Source organism: Silurus meridionalis, chromosome 25, assembly GCF_014805685.1.
Source record: "Silurus meridionalis isolate SWU-2019-XX chromosome 25, ASM1480568v1, whole genome shotgun sequence".
Taxonomy (NCBI): Eukaryota; Metazoa; Chordata; class Actinopteri; order Siluriformes; family Siluridae; genus Silurus; species Silurus meridionalis.
The window spans coordinates 12539420-12553922 of record NC_060908.1 but is presented as its reverse complement, the minus strand read 5'-3'; the positions used below and the strand labels follow the sequence as shown (position 1 = coordinate 12553922).

Genomic DNA, 14503 nt, shown 5'->3' with positions numbered 1-14503 from the left:
CCGGCCACTTGAATCGTCACGCAGCATCCCGTTGCACGGAAAGTCTCCCGAGTTGTCATGGCAGCGCCACATTTCGCCGTGGAGATAAGAGGATGATTGACATTTGACAAGTGTGTGTGTGTGTGTGAGAGGGATGGGAGCTGACAGGAGTATGGCATGGCCGCTTGAAGAAACAGCGACGACTTTGTCAGCACACGACCCATAATCCTTTGGGTTATGCAACACAGCTCAGTATACACGAGGATACACTGGAAATAGGAAACGTTTTTATGTTTGTTGATAAAAAAACAAAAAAAAGGGAATGATCTCATTTAAATATGAATAATAAAATCCTATTAATTATCAAATCATGTGAAGTATAACACGTTTTTATTCATTTATATATTTTTTCTCCTTTTTTAAAAACTGACAGTTATTTAATTTAATTTACCTTCTAATTTTTAATGATTTACTGATTTATTTTTCCTATTTTATATACAATATTTTTTACCTTTTGAATAAATCTTTAAAAGTTTCTTATAATACAGTCTCAATGCCCACTATATGGCCAAAAGTATTGGGACTTTTTCAGCCCAATGTGGTTCTTCCCCAATTCTCACACAATTGTATAGGGTGGTTTTGGATGAGGACTCATGAAATTTTTCCTTTACTTGAACTAGGAGACCCAAACCTCCATGGCACCCAGCATGACGAGGCCCCTGTGCACAAAGCCTGCTTCATTGAGATATGATGTTCATGTGTTAGAGTGGAAGATCTTGAGTGGCCTTTTATAAAGTTCTGACAAACCTATGGGATGAATTAGAACACTGTCTGCACCCCAGGCCTCTACACATCACCTACATCAGTGAAGCATCTAACAGCAAATGAGGACTGGATGTGAAATGGGATGTTCGAAAGAGTCATGCAAACCTTGTGGTCAGCTGTCCACAAACTTTTGGTCATACAGTGAATTAATGCATAATGCTCAGATAGTGTTACATAGTACACAATTTGAGTATTGATATGCCATACCTCTTTCTTTCTTACTCTCTCTCTCTCACTCTCTCTCTCTCTCTCTCTCTCTCACTCACTCACTCACTCACTCACTCACTCACTCACTCACTCACTCACTCACTCACTCACACACACACACACACACACACTCACACACTGTGATCATGCCCTTGCTGCTTTATTGACTGTTTGTTAATGTTACAGAAGAGATGCTGAGTAAGGAGAATGTTTCTGCATTTGTTTACTTGTTTGTTTGTAACAGATACAGTAGAATGTACATGAACTTCTGAGTTGTGACATTAGTTTAAAAGATAGCGTTTAAATAATACAATATTACACACACACACACACACACACACACACACACAGAGAACAGGTCTTTAAGGAGGGTGTGTGAGAGAGAGAGAGAGAAGAAAAGGGCCAGTTACATGTGTGTACTTTACACGTGCGTATGTGTCTTCATTCCGGCTCAAGGATACTGAGACATAGCAGATGAGTGTGTGCGTGTGTGTGCGCATACGTATCTAACTGACTGGTTGAATGTGCATCACATGACCTTCGGAACACTTCCTCACACAGTACCTGCTGAGCTTCTCTATGTAGCTGCTGTGTTCAATTTGAATGGGATTTAAATATACCTTACAGTAGGAGAGAGAGAAAGAGGGAGGGAGAGAAAGAATGTGTATATCTGATGCCCCTGAGGAGTTCTTCATCATCTGAGTACAGAGCGCATGGCTTTCTTTTTTGAGGCTGTGTACGTCCTACGCTCTTTAGTCTCTCCACATGGTAAGATTTGTGTGTGTGTGTGTGTGTGTGTGTGTGTGTGTGTGAGAGAGAGAGAGAGACTGAGAGACAAGAAGACAAAGAAAGAAAGAGAGGAAAATAGATATAGAGAAAGAAAGAAGGAAAGAAATAAGAGAGAAAAACACGAGAGAAAGATGTAAAGAGACAGGCAGACAGAGAGAGCGATGGAGTGGAAAAGAACAAATACATGTGTATACTTTCCTTGACAGAAATCCTTTGAAGCAGTCTAACAAAATCCTCAGGACTTGACACAGGAACACACAGTTTTGTCACTGAAGTAGGGAAGTTGTTTTGTCGTCTGCTACGATTTTGTGTTGCATCAGTTGCTAAACTTGTTGTTGTTGTTGTGTGTGGGAGAAAGCTAACATTGTACACGCTGTGCTTCGTACTTGCATGTACATCTATGATAATAACTCGTCTGTACTGTTTATATGTAAATGCCTCGGTTTTGTTTGCATGACCACATCGCATTATTTGCCAGTTCCTTCTCGCCGTGCAGTTTGATCAATTATCCTTTAAGCCATTGAGGTTTGTGGCAGCAGGTTCGTTTCCTCATGTAGCTCTTTGAACAATGGGAGACTACAATTCCCATAATTCAGACGTTCCAGTAACGAAAGCAAAGCGCAGGCCGATACGGCTCCGAGCATCATTAGAAATGGCGAGATTGCTCTGTCTAAAGTAACCCGAATCACCACTCTGTACAGCGACGGCAAACAGAAAAGCAGCTCGAGGTGCACAAAATGTCCAGCTTTGAGGCAGGAAATTTTACATTTGCGGAAATCTACAAGACCGGATTCGCTTCAGCTCCATTTAGCTAATAAAATTGTAACGACGAAATAAAACGGAAGCCTCATCAGGGCCCTTTGCTGACAAGCAGCCAATCGATTCTAGTTTTATTTACACTACCGACTTTTTTGTGTGTTTCTCTGTAGTCTTCGTACACATTTGGCATCTTGATATTCGAATGATTTATGGGTCCTGCATTCCAGTTAGTGCTCGCCAGTCGCCACGGTAACCAGTCCGACGACTCCACTGGGAGAGACAGACTCTCACCCTTCAGGGACTGTTTCCCAAGCGAGGTCTTTGTGTCTGTCAGCACGTGGGAATGTTTTGCATTTTAATGAAGTCAGACAGCAGCGAGTCAGGTTTTTTTTAAGAGCTTGATTTTGTATTTGTTTTAACTCTATGCAGTATATTTCTCATCCCTAAGGTACATTTGTCGTTCAACAACAGTCCTAAAAACTTGAAGGAATCCCTTTAGGTATATGGTGGACACCTGGTAATATAAGCATGGCATGAGTTCAATTTTATTTCTACAGAGTTTTTAAGCAATGGACATTTTGGTCTATTATGTTTCACCATTCTTACAACAAATAAAAGCTGCAGGTTGTTTGTTGGTACCTTGAATAGGGAAGGCTATAATGGGGGTAGCTTTTCTTGAAACCCCCACAGTTATGGAACACGCCTCAGCATTGATTCACTTCCTTGTCGTGATTTACTAGCGATTTATACAAAAGTCAATAACCAATTCATTACTTTCTTGAAAATGAACACGGAACGTTGTCTCATCTTGTGATTAAAAGCTTGTTAAACAAATTGAATAATTTGATAATGTCCTCTGTCTCCTCACCTATAGATTTTAACTATAACACAGACGGCTATGATGGAGACGGGGCCGAGGACAGGAAGTCCCAGGACGGCTCGGAGACCATGCCGTTCATCGATGAGTCTCCCACCATGTCCCCGCAGCTGTGCGTGCGGCCCGACGGAGACGCCGTCTCCCCTACACCACCTGAAGGTCTTCATCCTGTGGTAAGTATTTGCCAGTTGATGACACTGGTGAATTTTGGAAAGGGAAAAAAAACGCTGAGCTTCATTGATGTTTATAGTAATGACAGACGTCCAGACGTGTATTAATACTCAGACACTGCAGAAGTCTGAGTCATTGACCACTTGAGACAGTGACGCTGTGCTTTTTGTGTGGGAGGTTATCATTGCGTTGTTATAAGAGCTAATTGCCACGCCAGATTTTGCTACGTTAAGCTAATAATAGAGAAACAATTCTATGAAATGACTATTCTTTTGAAGTACTCGAGCAGTTCCTGCTTTATTAACCCTGTTTAAAATGAGGCGTGTGTCTGCATCTGTGTTTGCATGTGCATGTTCAGTTCAGTTTAATTTATTTTTATTTGCATAGCGCTTTTAACAATGAACATTGTCTTGAAGCAGCTTTAAACAGATAATGTGGTGATAAAAATGAATAAAATGTTCTTTATAAGTGTAAATTTGTCCCTAACGAGCAAGGAAAAACTCTCTGAGATGGCATAACAAAGAAACCTTGAAAGGAACCAGACTCGAGGGAGCCCGTCCTCATCTGGGTGGCACCGAATGTCTATTCATTAGAGATAACCCATGTTGAGGTGCAGTGATGGTGATCAAATGCAAACTGTAGTCCTGAGTCAGTGTAGCAGACTGTTGACATTTAGTACAATCCAAATCCATCCTCAAAGCTCCTGTCTTACTCCCTATTTTCATGGAACCCCAGGGCGTTGATGAGAAACCATCCCCAGCTGCACAGAGTGGCCTCCAACTTATTTATTCCAACCAAAAGTTTTGAATAAATAAGTTTTCAGCCTCGACTTAAACAATAACACTGTGTCCTAAACACTAATTGGAACGCTCTTCCATAATGTGGGCCTTTGTAAAAGAAAGATCTGCCCCCTGCTGTAGTCATTATTTGAGGTACCAACAAATAGCCTGCACCTTTTGATCTAAGTAGGCGTGTGCACACTGCATGTTTGTGTGCAGCTCTTCCCTTGGAACTTCACCGCTAGCGTTTGATGAAAATGTCAAAGCAGTAAGTCGACACAAGTCACACTGGCTCTCTATTCTCCACACAGTGGACTCATTGTGATCATGTGCAGGTGCGAGTTTCTGCTTCAGAGACTGGGAGGGTGTGTGTGTGGTGTGTGTGTGTGAACAGTATGCTGTCATAAAAGGTATGACTTACACAGTGTAAGTTAGACTTACATATGTTTGTTTTCCTGGCTATTTTTAATGACCTGTTTAAATACTTTTATCGCCATCTAGTGGTCAAGATGCACAAGTGCACACCTTATATTCACTAGTTTTTAATAGATCCAGTTGATTGCAGTAGCCATTTGATATTATTTATTTATTACAAGCCTCGTTCTTATTTGTTTTGGTACCTGCTACTAGTCAGTTATTTAACCCTGAAGCCATGAACCAGATGGCATTTGTTTTGTGTTTTAAATATATGTATTTCAGACAAAACAATAACCCATTAAAGCAAACATACTCTAACTGTTTCCACAAAGTCGGAGGCACACAATTGTATAGGACGCCTTTGGATGCGGTTACAGGAAATTTTCTCTTCATTTGAACCAGAAGACCCAAACCTGTTTAATCATGACAGCACCCTTGTTACACGGGTTTGGAGTGGAAGATAATCGAGTGGGCTGCTATAGAGCTCTGACCTCAAACCTATTGAACACCTTTGGGATAAATCGAAAGACTGACTTCACCGCAGACCTCCTTCCATCACCTACATCAGTACCTGACTTTGTGTTGGAATAAGCACAAATCTCCACGAGCACACTCCCAAATCTAGTTGAACATCTCCCCGGAAGAGTGGAGGTTATTATAAGAGTGAAAGGGGGACTAAATGTGAAAAAAGCACATAGGAACCATATGATTAGGTGTCCACAACCTTTTACTAATACTGTGTATGTATATAAGGGTCAAACAAAAACAGTTTTCACATTGATCTGAGTCTTACTTCTTCATTTTTCGAAAGGTTTAAATGCATGTGACCGTGTTCCTGAGCGATGGAACTCCCACTGGTCTGCTACAGAGTTTGAAAAGGAAAGAGGAATTAGCATTGAGCAACACACTGTCTCTTTAGTCCTATTTCTCATTTCCCTCAGCCTGATCTCATGGAAAGTGCTGGAACAAAAGGCACTTCAGTGTCTAATCAGGCGCAACTACTAATATGGCAGGTTTTTTTAGTGTTTCGTGGGCAAAGCATTTTAACTAGCATGTGTGTCTGTGTGTGTTTGTGAACAGGCAAATGTTATATTAAAGTGGTGTTGTGTGGTCAGCGTGCAAACCGCACTTTAAAACCCAGACAGAGAGAGAGAGAGAGCACCGGGGCAGCACACTAGAAGCTTTATTACGTGTATGTGTGTGTGTGTGTGTGTGTGTGTGTGTGTGTGTGTGTGTGTGATGATGTTGAAGGTAAAGTTATTTTGGATTTAAGGGTTTTTTTGTTGGTAGCATATATGAGCAGTTGAAGCCTGTGCATTATGTAATGATATAAATCCATGATTTAAATGATAAAAAGCGGCCCAACCCTTGTCGACCAATCAGAGGAGAGGAATCTACAGCGCTGCTTTATATAAAGGTTTATGGGACATATAAAGCTGGAGGTAGAAACGGACTATGGAACGTATCTAGTGATAAAGGCAAAAAAAAAAAAAAAGCTGCAATAATGTGTTTAATTCGGGGGAGGGGGGTTCAGGGGGGTTCGAGGTTCTATTTGGATGTCTTGTTTGAAAGCAAGTTGTGTGTGTGTGTGTTTGTTTTAGACAGATAGAGAGAAAGAGTGCACTCATTTACATCAGGGAGGAAGTAGAGGTAAAACAACCCACACACACACACACACACACACACACACACACACACACACACATACCAGGAAGATCAAGCAGGGGGTGGAGCCATGGGCAGGCGTGTTAATGTCCGTCAGTGTTAGAGGTCCTGTGTGTGGGTGTGTGTGTGCACATGTGTGGTTTCGTGTAGTCGAGAAAGAAAGAGAGCAGTTAATTCCCTGGCATTTTCTTTTTTTTTTTGGGGTCTTTTTTTTGTTTTTAACCCCCCGAAAAGTAAAAAAAAAAGCAAAGTACGACGAGAGGAAGAACGACTGTGCAGGAAGGAAGAAAAGCAAGAAAACAGAGGAAGTCAGAAGCTCGTGGGTCAGGCGCAGAAAGGAAAGACCCGATGGAGCTCGGCGAGCAAGTAGTAGTGGGCTGAAACGAGCAGAAAGACCGAAAGCAACGAGTGTGTGCGCGAGAAAGAGAGAAAGAAAGACTGATAAGGCCACAGAATGGAGGAGGGAGAAGAAGAAGTGCTCGGTTTGCTGGACAAAGTTCTTGAGGACGAGGATGTGTTCGAGTACGATGTGGACGCGGACGCGGATTTGCCGTGCACCCCGTGCGCTTTCAAGGTGAGAGCATGAGCGAGGAGAGAAAGGCGGCGAATGAATGAAAGCTTTCTCTGTGCTGCTGCCGCCTGACGCTCGATTACTGGCAGCAGAGTTCTCACTGTGGGTCTGAATAACTAAAAATAGAGAAGAAGAAGTGGAAAGTTGGTCGTTCCTCACACCGTGACATCACAGTGTACACGTTGTGTGTTTGCGGTGCGGGTAACGTTTTCTAGTTTAACTGCTCCGGCTGTCAAGGACCAGCTCTGTCTTCAAGCTCATGCTTTATTGTGGTCAGTAAAATGACAGATATAGAAGACGCACACACACACAAACACACACACTTCAGAGAGCACCAGTCCTGGTGCACTGCACATGCTTATGGCCCACAATACACAGTGCTGGCCTTTACTTTAAAACTTTGTTAGAGGTTCTGAGTCGATGCCACAGGCTTTACAGATCCGCTGATGAGGATCCACACGCCGTACTTCAGAATGTAAAAGTGATAAAAAAAAAATCTGTTCAGGTTCAATCCCAACTCCAGGTTTGATATCGGATATATGCATAAGCCCATGAGTCTTAAACTGTCAAAAACAAATAAACAAACAAACATAAAATTGGAGTGGCTGATTTGAAACACTAAAATAGAAAAAGGGGTTCTTAATAAAATAGTTTATTTTATTCAACTATTTACTTTTTTTTTTTTTTTTTTTTAAACCCTGGTTAAATAAAAAGTTAAAATAAAATAACATTTAAATAAACACACAACAAATAAATAAATTTATTTACACCAGGATTCAAATAATAATTAAAAAATTTTAATAAATAGATAAAGCAGTAACTAAATAACATTTAAACATTGAAACAATAAAATAAAGGGTTGATTTCATTCGACTGTTGACTTTTTTTGACTCCTACAACAAGTGGAGACTTCAGTGTAAACGTATCCAAGTAGGTGATCCTACAACTGGTTACCATAGTAACTGTCAGTGGGGGTCCCAACTCCCAATGTAGTTTTCAGAAAAAATTCGGAGACTCTTCATGTGCGCTCTACTGTTTACTTCTCTTGATAGTCGCTGCACATTTGCATGGAGTTTTTTTCATTAACAGGTTTTAACTTTGTAGTTCCAGTGAAAAGAAATGGGGAAGATGTGAACAGACTTTTGGCCTTTGCTGTTTCGGCTGCTATAACGAACGAACAATCTGAACATGCTCTTGAGAATATTTACACACAGGACGATGTTGGAAAAACTCAAGGAGCCAAAATTTCTGCCTCAACTTTCCACGCGTTTTCCATACGCCCCCTTCCAACAGAAGCTCTTTGAACAAACTTTGGATTGCTGCAATCCTGCGTTGAAGAGATTTACAGAATGGGGCTTTTGTCCTGTCGTGTTTAGGACGTAACTGAGACGCCGGCATTTCGACTTCAGAATGCAAACCATTTTGGCGGGTAATGTCGAACTGTTCTGCTTCCTGTATTAAAATCAACAACCGGTGTGAGCAAGTCTCTGTTCAGAGTTCACGGTGTCCACGTTGAAGAGACGTGTTCAGGATGTTATCTCGGGGTGAAATATCATGTTATACATCATAGCTATACAGCTAATTAATCAAGGTTTTATTCAAATAAAAAATTTTAGGATTGTGTCGACGTATACACAGACGTTTCTCACACACACACACACACACACACACACACACACACACACACACACACACACACACACACACACATATATATATATATATATATATATATATATATATATATATATATATAATTATATATATAAAATTATATATATATAAAATTATATAAGTAATTATGGTGTTTTAAAAGATGTAAATCATCAGAAGACCAAACGGAACTTTTGCTGTTTCCACACGGACGGTTTTAATTAACGCATGTGCGCATCATGGCGGATTTTGGTGCCTGATTTTAAAACTTGGTGCAGTGATTTCAAATGAAAACCTTTTCATTTTTTATATCTGAGTAAAAAAAAAAAAAAGATGTCGCGAATAAATGTCGCGTTAAAGGTTTTAATTTCGTCTCTTTCATATTTATTTATGAATTTATTTCCATAAAAATATAGTATTAGCAAACAAATGCGCGCTGCTTTAATCGCGCAGTAATAAAATTTGTGCCGTTAAAATTAATTTGCGTTTAATTTAGGCAGCAACACAAGTGTTGTACGACATTAAAATAAAATACAAACGCCGATGCCTGGAAGGAGTCTCCAATGTCAGCGCTAGCGTTACAATTGCGATTTTTGATTTATTAATAAAGCAAGCTGTTTATAGCTTATTCGAAATGACGGGAGGTAGCTTGTTTTGATCAAACAGTTAAACTTTGGCTTTACAGGCAGATTGCAGATTGCAGGGTTCTATTTTATCCCAAAGGTGTTCAGGGTTGAGGTCAGAGTTCTATAGCAGGCCACTCGAGATCTTCCACTCCAACCCATGTACATTTAAGGCATCTAGCAGACACCCTTATCCAGAGCGACATGCAAAAGGGCTTTGAGTCTCTTTCAATGAGTAAATAAACACTGGCTCACTAGGTTGCAGACAAGATACCATCAGCAGAAACTCTGTTGAAAGCATTTATGGCACACTGTTTTTAAAACATAAATGCTAGTTTAAGAGCTAGTTTAGGTGTTTCTGAAAGAGGTAGGTCTTCACCTGCCATTTGAAGATGTCACAGTGACTTAGCTGGACATCTAGGGGAAATTCATTCTACCACCTTGGTGCCAGAAGAGAAGAGTCTTGATGTGTGTGAAGCATATCTTCATGGAGCATATCTACATTATACAATTGTGAGCCTCCAGGTTTTGGAAATGGGGAAGAACCACATATGTCTGGAAAATTCAGGTGTCCCAAAACCATTGTCTATATATATATACAGGGAGTGCAGAATTATTAGGCAAGTTGTATTTTTGAGGATTAATTTTATTTGAGGATTTAATTTGAACAACAACCATGTTCTCAATGAACACAAAAAACTCATTAATATCAAAGCTGAATATTTTTGGAAGTAGTTTTTAGTTTTAGCTATTTTAGGGGGATATCTGTGTGTGCAGGTGACTATTACTGTGCATAATTATTAGGCAACAACAAAAACAAATTCATACCCATTTCAATTATTTATTTTACCAGTGAAACCAATATAACATCTCAACATTCACAAATATACATTTCTGACATTCAAAACCAAACAAAAACAAATCAGTGACCAATATAGCCACCTTTCTTTGCAAGGACACTCAAAAGCCTGCCATCCATGGATTCTGTCAGTGTTTTGATCTGTTCACCATCAACATTGCGTGCAGCAGCAACCACAACCTCCCAGACACTGTTCAGAGAGGTGTACTGTTTTCCCTCCTTGTAAATCGCACATTTGATGATGGACCACAGGTTCTCAATGGGGTTCAGATCAGGTGAACAAGGAGGCCATATCATTAGATTTTCTTCTTTTATACCCTTTCTTGCCAGCCACGCTGTGGAGTACTTGGGCGTGTGTGATGGAGCATTGTCCTGCATGAAAATCATGTTTTTCTTGAAGGATGCAGACTTCTTCCTGTACCACTGCTTGAAGAAGGTGTCTTCCAGAAACTGGCAGTAGGACTGGGAGTTCAGCTTGACTCCATCCTCAACCCGAAAAGGCCCCACAAGCTCATCTTTGATGATACCAGCCCAAACCAGTACTCCACCTCCACCTTGCTGGCGTCTGAGTCGGACTGGAGCTCTCTGCCCTTTACCAATCCAGCCACGGGCCCATCCATCTGGCCCATCAAGACTCACTCTCATTTCATCAGTCCATAAAACCTTAGAAAAATCAGTCTTGAGATATTTCTTGGCCCAGTCTTGACGTTTCAGCTTGTGTGTCTTGTTCAGTGGTGGTCGACTTTCTGCCTTTCTTACCTTGGCCATGTCTCTGAGTATTGCACACCTTGTGCTTTTGGGCACTCAGTGATGTTGCAGCTCTGAAATATGGCCAAACTGGTGGCAAGTGGCATCTTGGCAGCTGCACGCTTGACTTTTCTCAGTTCACGGGCAGTTATTTTGCGCCTTGGTTTTTCCACACGCTTCTTGCGACCCTGTTGACTATTTTGAATGAAACGCTTGATTGTTCGATGATCACGCTTCAGAAGCTTGGCTATTTTAAGACTGCTGCATCCCTCTGCAATATATCTCACTATTTTTGGCTTTTCTGAGCCTGTCAAGTCCTTCTTTTGACCCATTTTGCCAAAGGAAAGGAAGTTGCCTAATAATTATGCACACCTGATATAGGGTGTTGATGTCATTAGACCACACCCCTTCTCATTACAGAGATGCACATCACCTAATATGCTTAATTGGTAGTAGGCTTTCCAGCCTATACAGCTTGGAGTAAGACAACATGCATAACGAGGATGATGTGGTCAAAATACTCATTTGCCTAATAATTCTGCACTCCCTGTATACATACATACATACACACACATTTTATATATATATGTGTGTGTGTGTGTGTGTGTGTGTGTGTGTGTGTGTGTGTGTGTGTGTGTGTGTGTGTGTGTGTGTTTGTGATTAATGGTATCAAACAATGCCCTTTTGTAGTCAATATTTCCATGGCGATGTGGAATTTCGAATCAAGCTCGGTGTTTGTTGGTAGCCTAAGAACTAAAATCTGTCAAGCCATGGCGTCTGGTCCAGCGTTTTAATCTTGAACGGTTCACCGCCTGGCATTTTTTTGAGAGACTTTATCTGTTCCTCCGATGAACTGATTAAGAGCCGATGACGCACTTTCCGTAAGGTTATAAACCAAATCTTGTCAAGTTATATATTGTATAAGTCTATACAAAGTGTCGTCAGTCTGTGGGGAAATGGGAAACAATTTCTCTCTTCAGTAACTTCCACTTTTTAAATAAAATCAAACATTTTTTTCAATTTTCCAGGATCAATTCATGTTCTTATAATTCTTCCTGGAATTTCGTTACTTGCTAGCTGATAGATTTTATTTATTTATTTTTATTTATTTATTTTTTTGACATAATTTTACTAATTGGTTAATTGTACCTAAAGCTATTTTTTTTATTCATATTTCATATTTTTGTTTATTGTTTAACATTTTATCCATAAATTGTAATAACTAATGTTTTTTCCATTGTTGTATGATCATTGTGCAAGAAATGAGAATCTCTTATTAAATAGATTTTTTTTTGCCACTTGTGGTAACAAAAGCACTTAATAAAATTGGATTATTATATGGAATATACATTTTTTTTTAAAATATAGATTTAACTCACAGAGGTCCGATACCTTTTTTTAGATCATGGAGATGCTTCAAAATGTGTTTATATTTGTTGCTTATGGCAACAATAGTGAAACTCTCACTACGCTACATTCACCACACATTTGAAATAGGTCCTTAAAAAAGCTGTAGCTTATGTCAAGCAGTCTTTGTTACAACATCGAGTCTTTGTTACAACATTGTTATGAAAACCATCCTGTTCTTACATTCGCATAAAACAGTACACAGATTTACCTTTGTGTGAATCATTCTGTCAGCATAACATTTGATACACTGTTTGTGGGCAACTGATCGTAAGATTTGTGTGCTTTTTTTGAACAAAACAATAATCTCCACGTTTCTACAGGTGGGCTTGTGGAGATTTGTGCTTATTCAGCCACAAGGGTGTCAGGAACTGATGTAGGTGATGTGAGGAGATGTGGGGTGCAGTCAGAATTCCAATTCATATGTTCAATAATTTGTTCAATAAGGTTGAGGTCAGAGCTCGATAGCGGGCCACTCGAGATGTTCCACTCCATCCCATTTATGCAATATCTCCATGTGAAGTTTATCTTCTTGGAGCTGGCTTTGTGCATTGTCATGCTGGAACAGGCTTTTAGTTCAAGTGAAGGGAAAATTTAAATGTACCAAGTCTAAAGACATCTTGAAACAATTGGGTACCACCATGTGTAATTTGTGTGTAGTATGCAAGATGGTGGTTATGTATTGTGGTATTGATATTAGTGAAGAGGGGAAAAATTACAACCTCTTTATACTTAGAATTTCAGAACTGAGATCTCGGTTCTATAATACTGATCTCAGTTCAGTGCTGTATTATTCAGACCGTTGTGTCGGTGTGTGCTGTAATCCAAGTAGAACCTTTGTGAGTCATACAGCACAATGTTCATAACCTGAAGTGTGGGATGAGTCTATGGTCAGGAAATTTGTCACTATATTTAGCAGCTTTCTCATTTAGAAGCAGTTAGTCACTGGGGTGGTACGTTTCCTTTCTCTAAACACAGCCACTGTTTGTTCTTTTATATGCCATGATCTGCTTTGCAGGCCTCTCATAACCTTTTTGTTTGCTTTGGTCTGATACTTCGGAGCTTGTTAAACAGCGCCATGTTATTGGGTTAGTCTGCTTTGTGAGATTGAGTTTAAAACGCTAGTCCTATGTATGAACGTGACCTTTCTCTCCCTCTCCTACTCTGTAACTGAGGAAACGATAAGGTGTGCCTCAAGACTTTTATTCAGGCGTAAGCAAACAAAACTGAAAGGGATCGCTACCTTTTTCAAACAGTGGCCACTGGTTTGGTGCCAAAGGTTCAAGCTGTGTTGTTCCTTAGGGGTGGAACTAGCAGTGCTGTTTGTTGAAAAAATAATCGCTCTCAGTTGTTTAGAACGCACAACTTGTTTTATTGTTTTCCATTCTTCAAAAACTCCAGCAGAAGGAAACAATGAGAATGAGAATGGTATTGGTTTTCTGGATGTAAGCAGCATTGTGGATTTTTGACCTTGTCGCACTTTTGTGTCATTAATGCTGTTGCCCTATAAAGTGTGAATTAACCACGACTTTATCAAACCATTAGGACATTTTAATTGTGAAACAGAAAGTCATGGCTGTGACCCTCAAGATCATGACTGTGATCCCTCAGTCATGACTATGCAACTCAAAGGTATTGCTGTGACCCCTCAGTCGTGGTTGTAACTCTCAAAGTTGTTGCTGTGACCCTCAAGGTTGTTGATGTGACCTTCATAGTAGTCAATGTAACTCTTCAGTTGTTGCTGGGACCCCACAAAGTCTTTGCTTTGCACATTAGAAGTAATCACTGTGACCCTAAAAGTCAAGTCAAGTCAGGTTTATTTGTATAGCGCTTTTCACAACAGACATTGTCTCAAAGCAGCTTTACACAAATCAACAGTTAAGGTGAATGGTGTGATTTTGTCCCTGATGAGCAAGCCGTGGCGACTGTGGCAAGGAAAAACTCCCTTAGATGTTATGAGGAAGAAACCTTGAGAGGAACCAGACTCAAAAGGGGAACCCATTCTCATTTTGGGTGACATCAAGAGTTTGAACATAAATCTAAAAAAGCCATTGCTGTGACCCTCAAAGTTATCGTTGTGACCCTAATGTCATTGCTGTGACCCTCAAAGTTATTGCTGTGACCCTTAATGTCATTGCTGTGACCTTAAATCCATCCCTGTGATCTCACTTTGAC

The 14503-nt window shown here is 40.1% G+C and overlaps 1 protein-coding gene across 1 annotated transcript in view; it reads left to right on the top strand.

Annotated features, from left to right (window-relative positions):
• Window positions 1-14503, top strand: part of abr (ABR activator of RhoGEF and GTPase) — a 127911-nt gene that overhangs the window by 46206 nt on the left and 67202 nt on the right. The window contains 1 exon segment of the mRNA XM_046839551.1: window positions 3434-3609. Coding sequence (XP_046695507.1) covers window positions 3434-3609 — 176 coding nt within the window.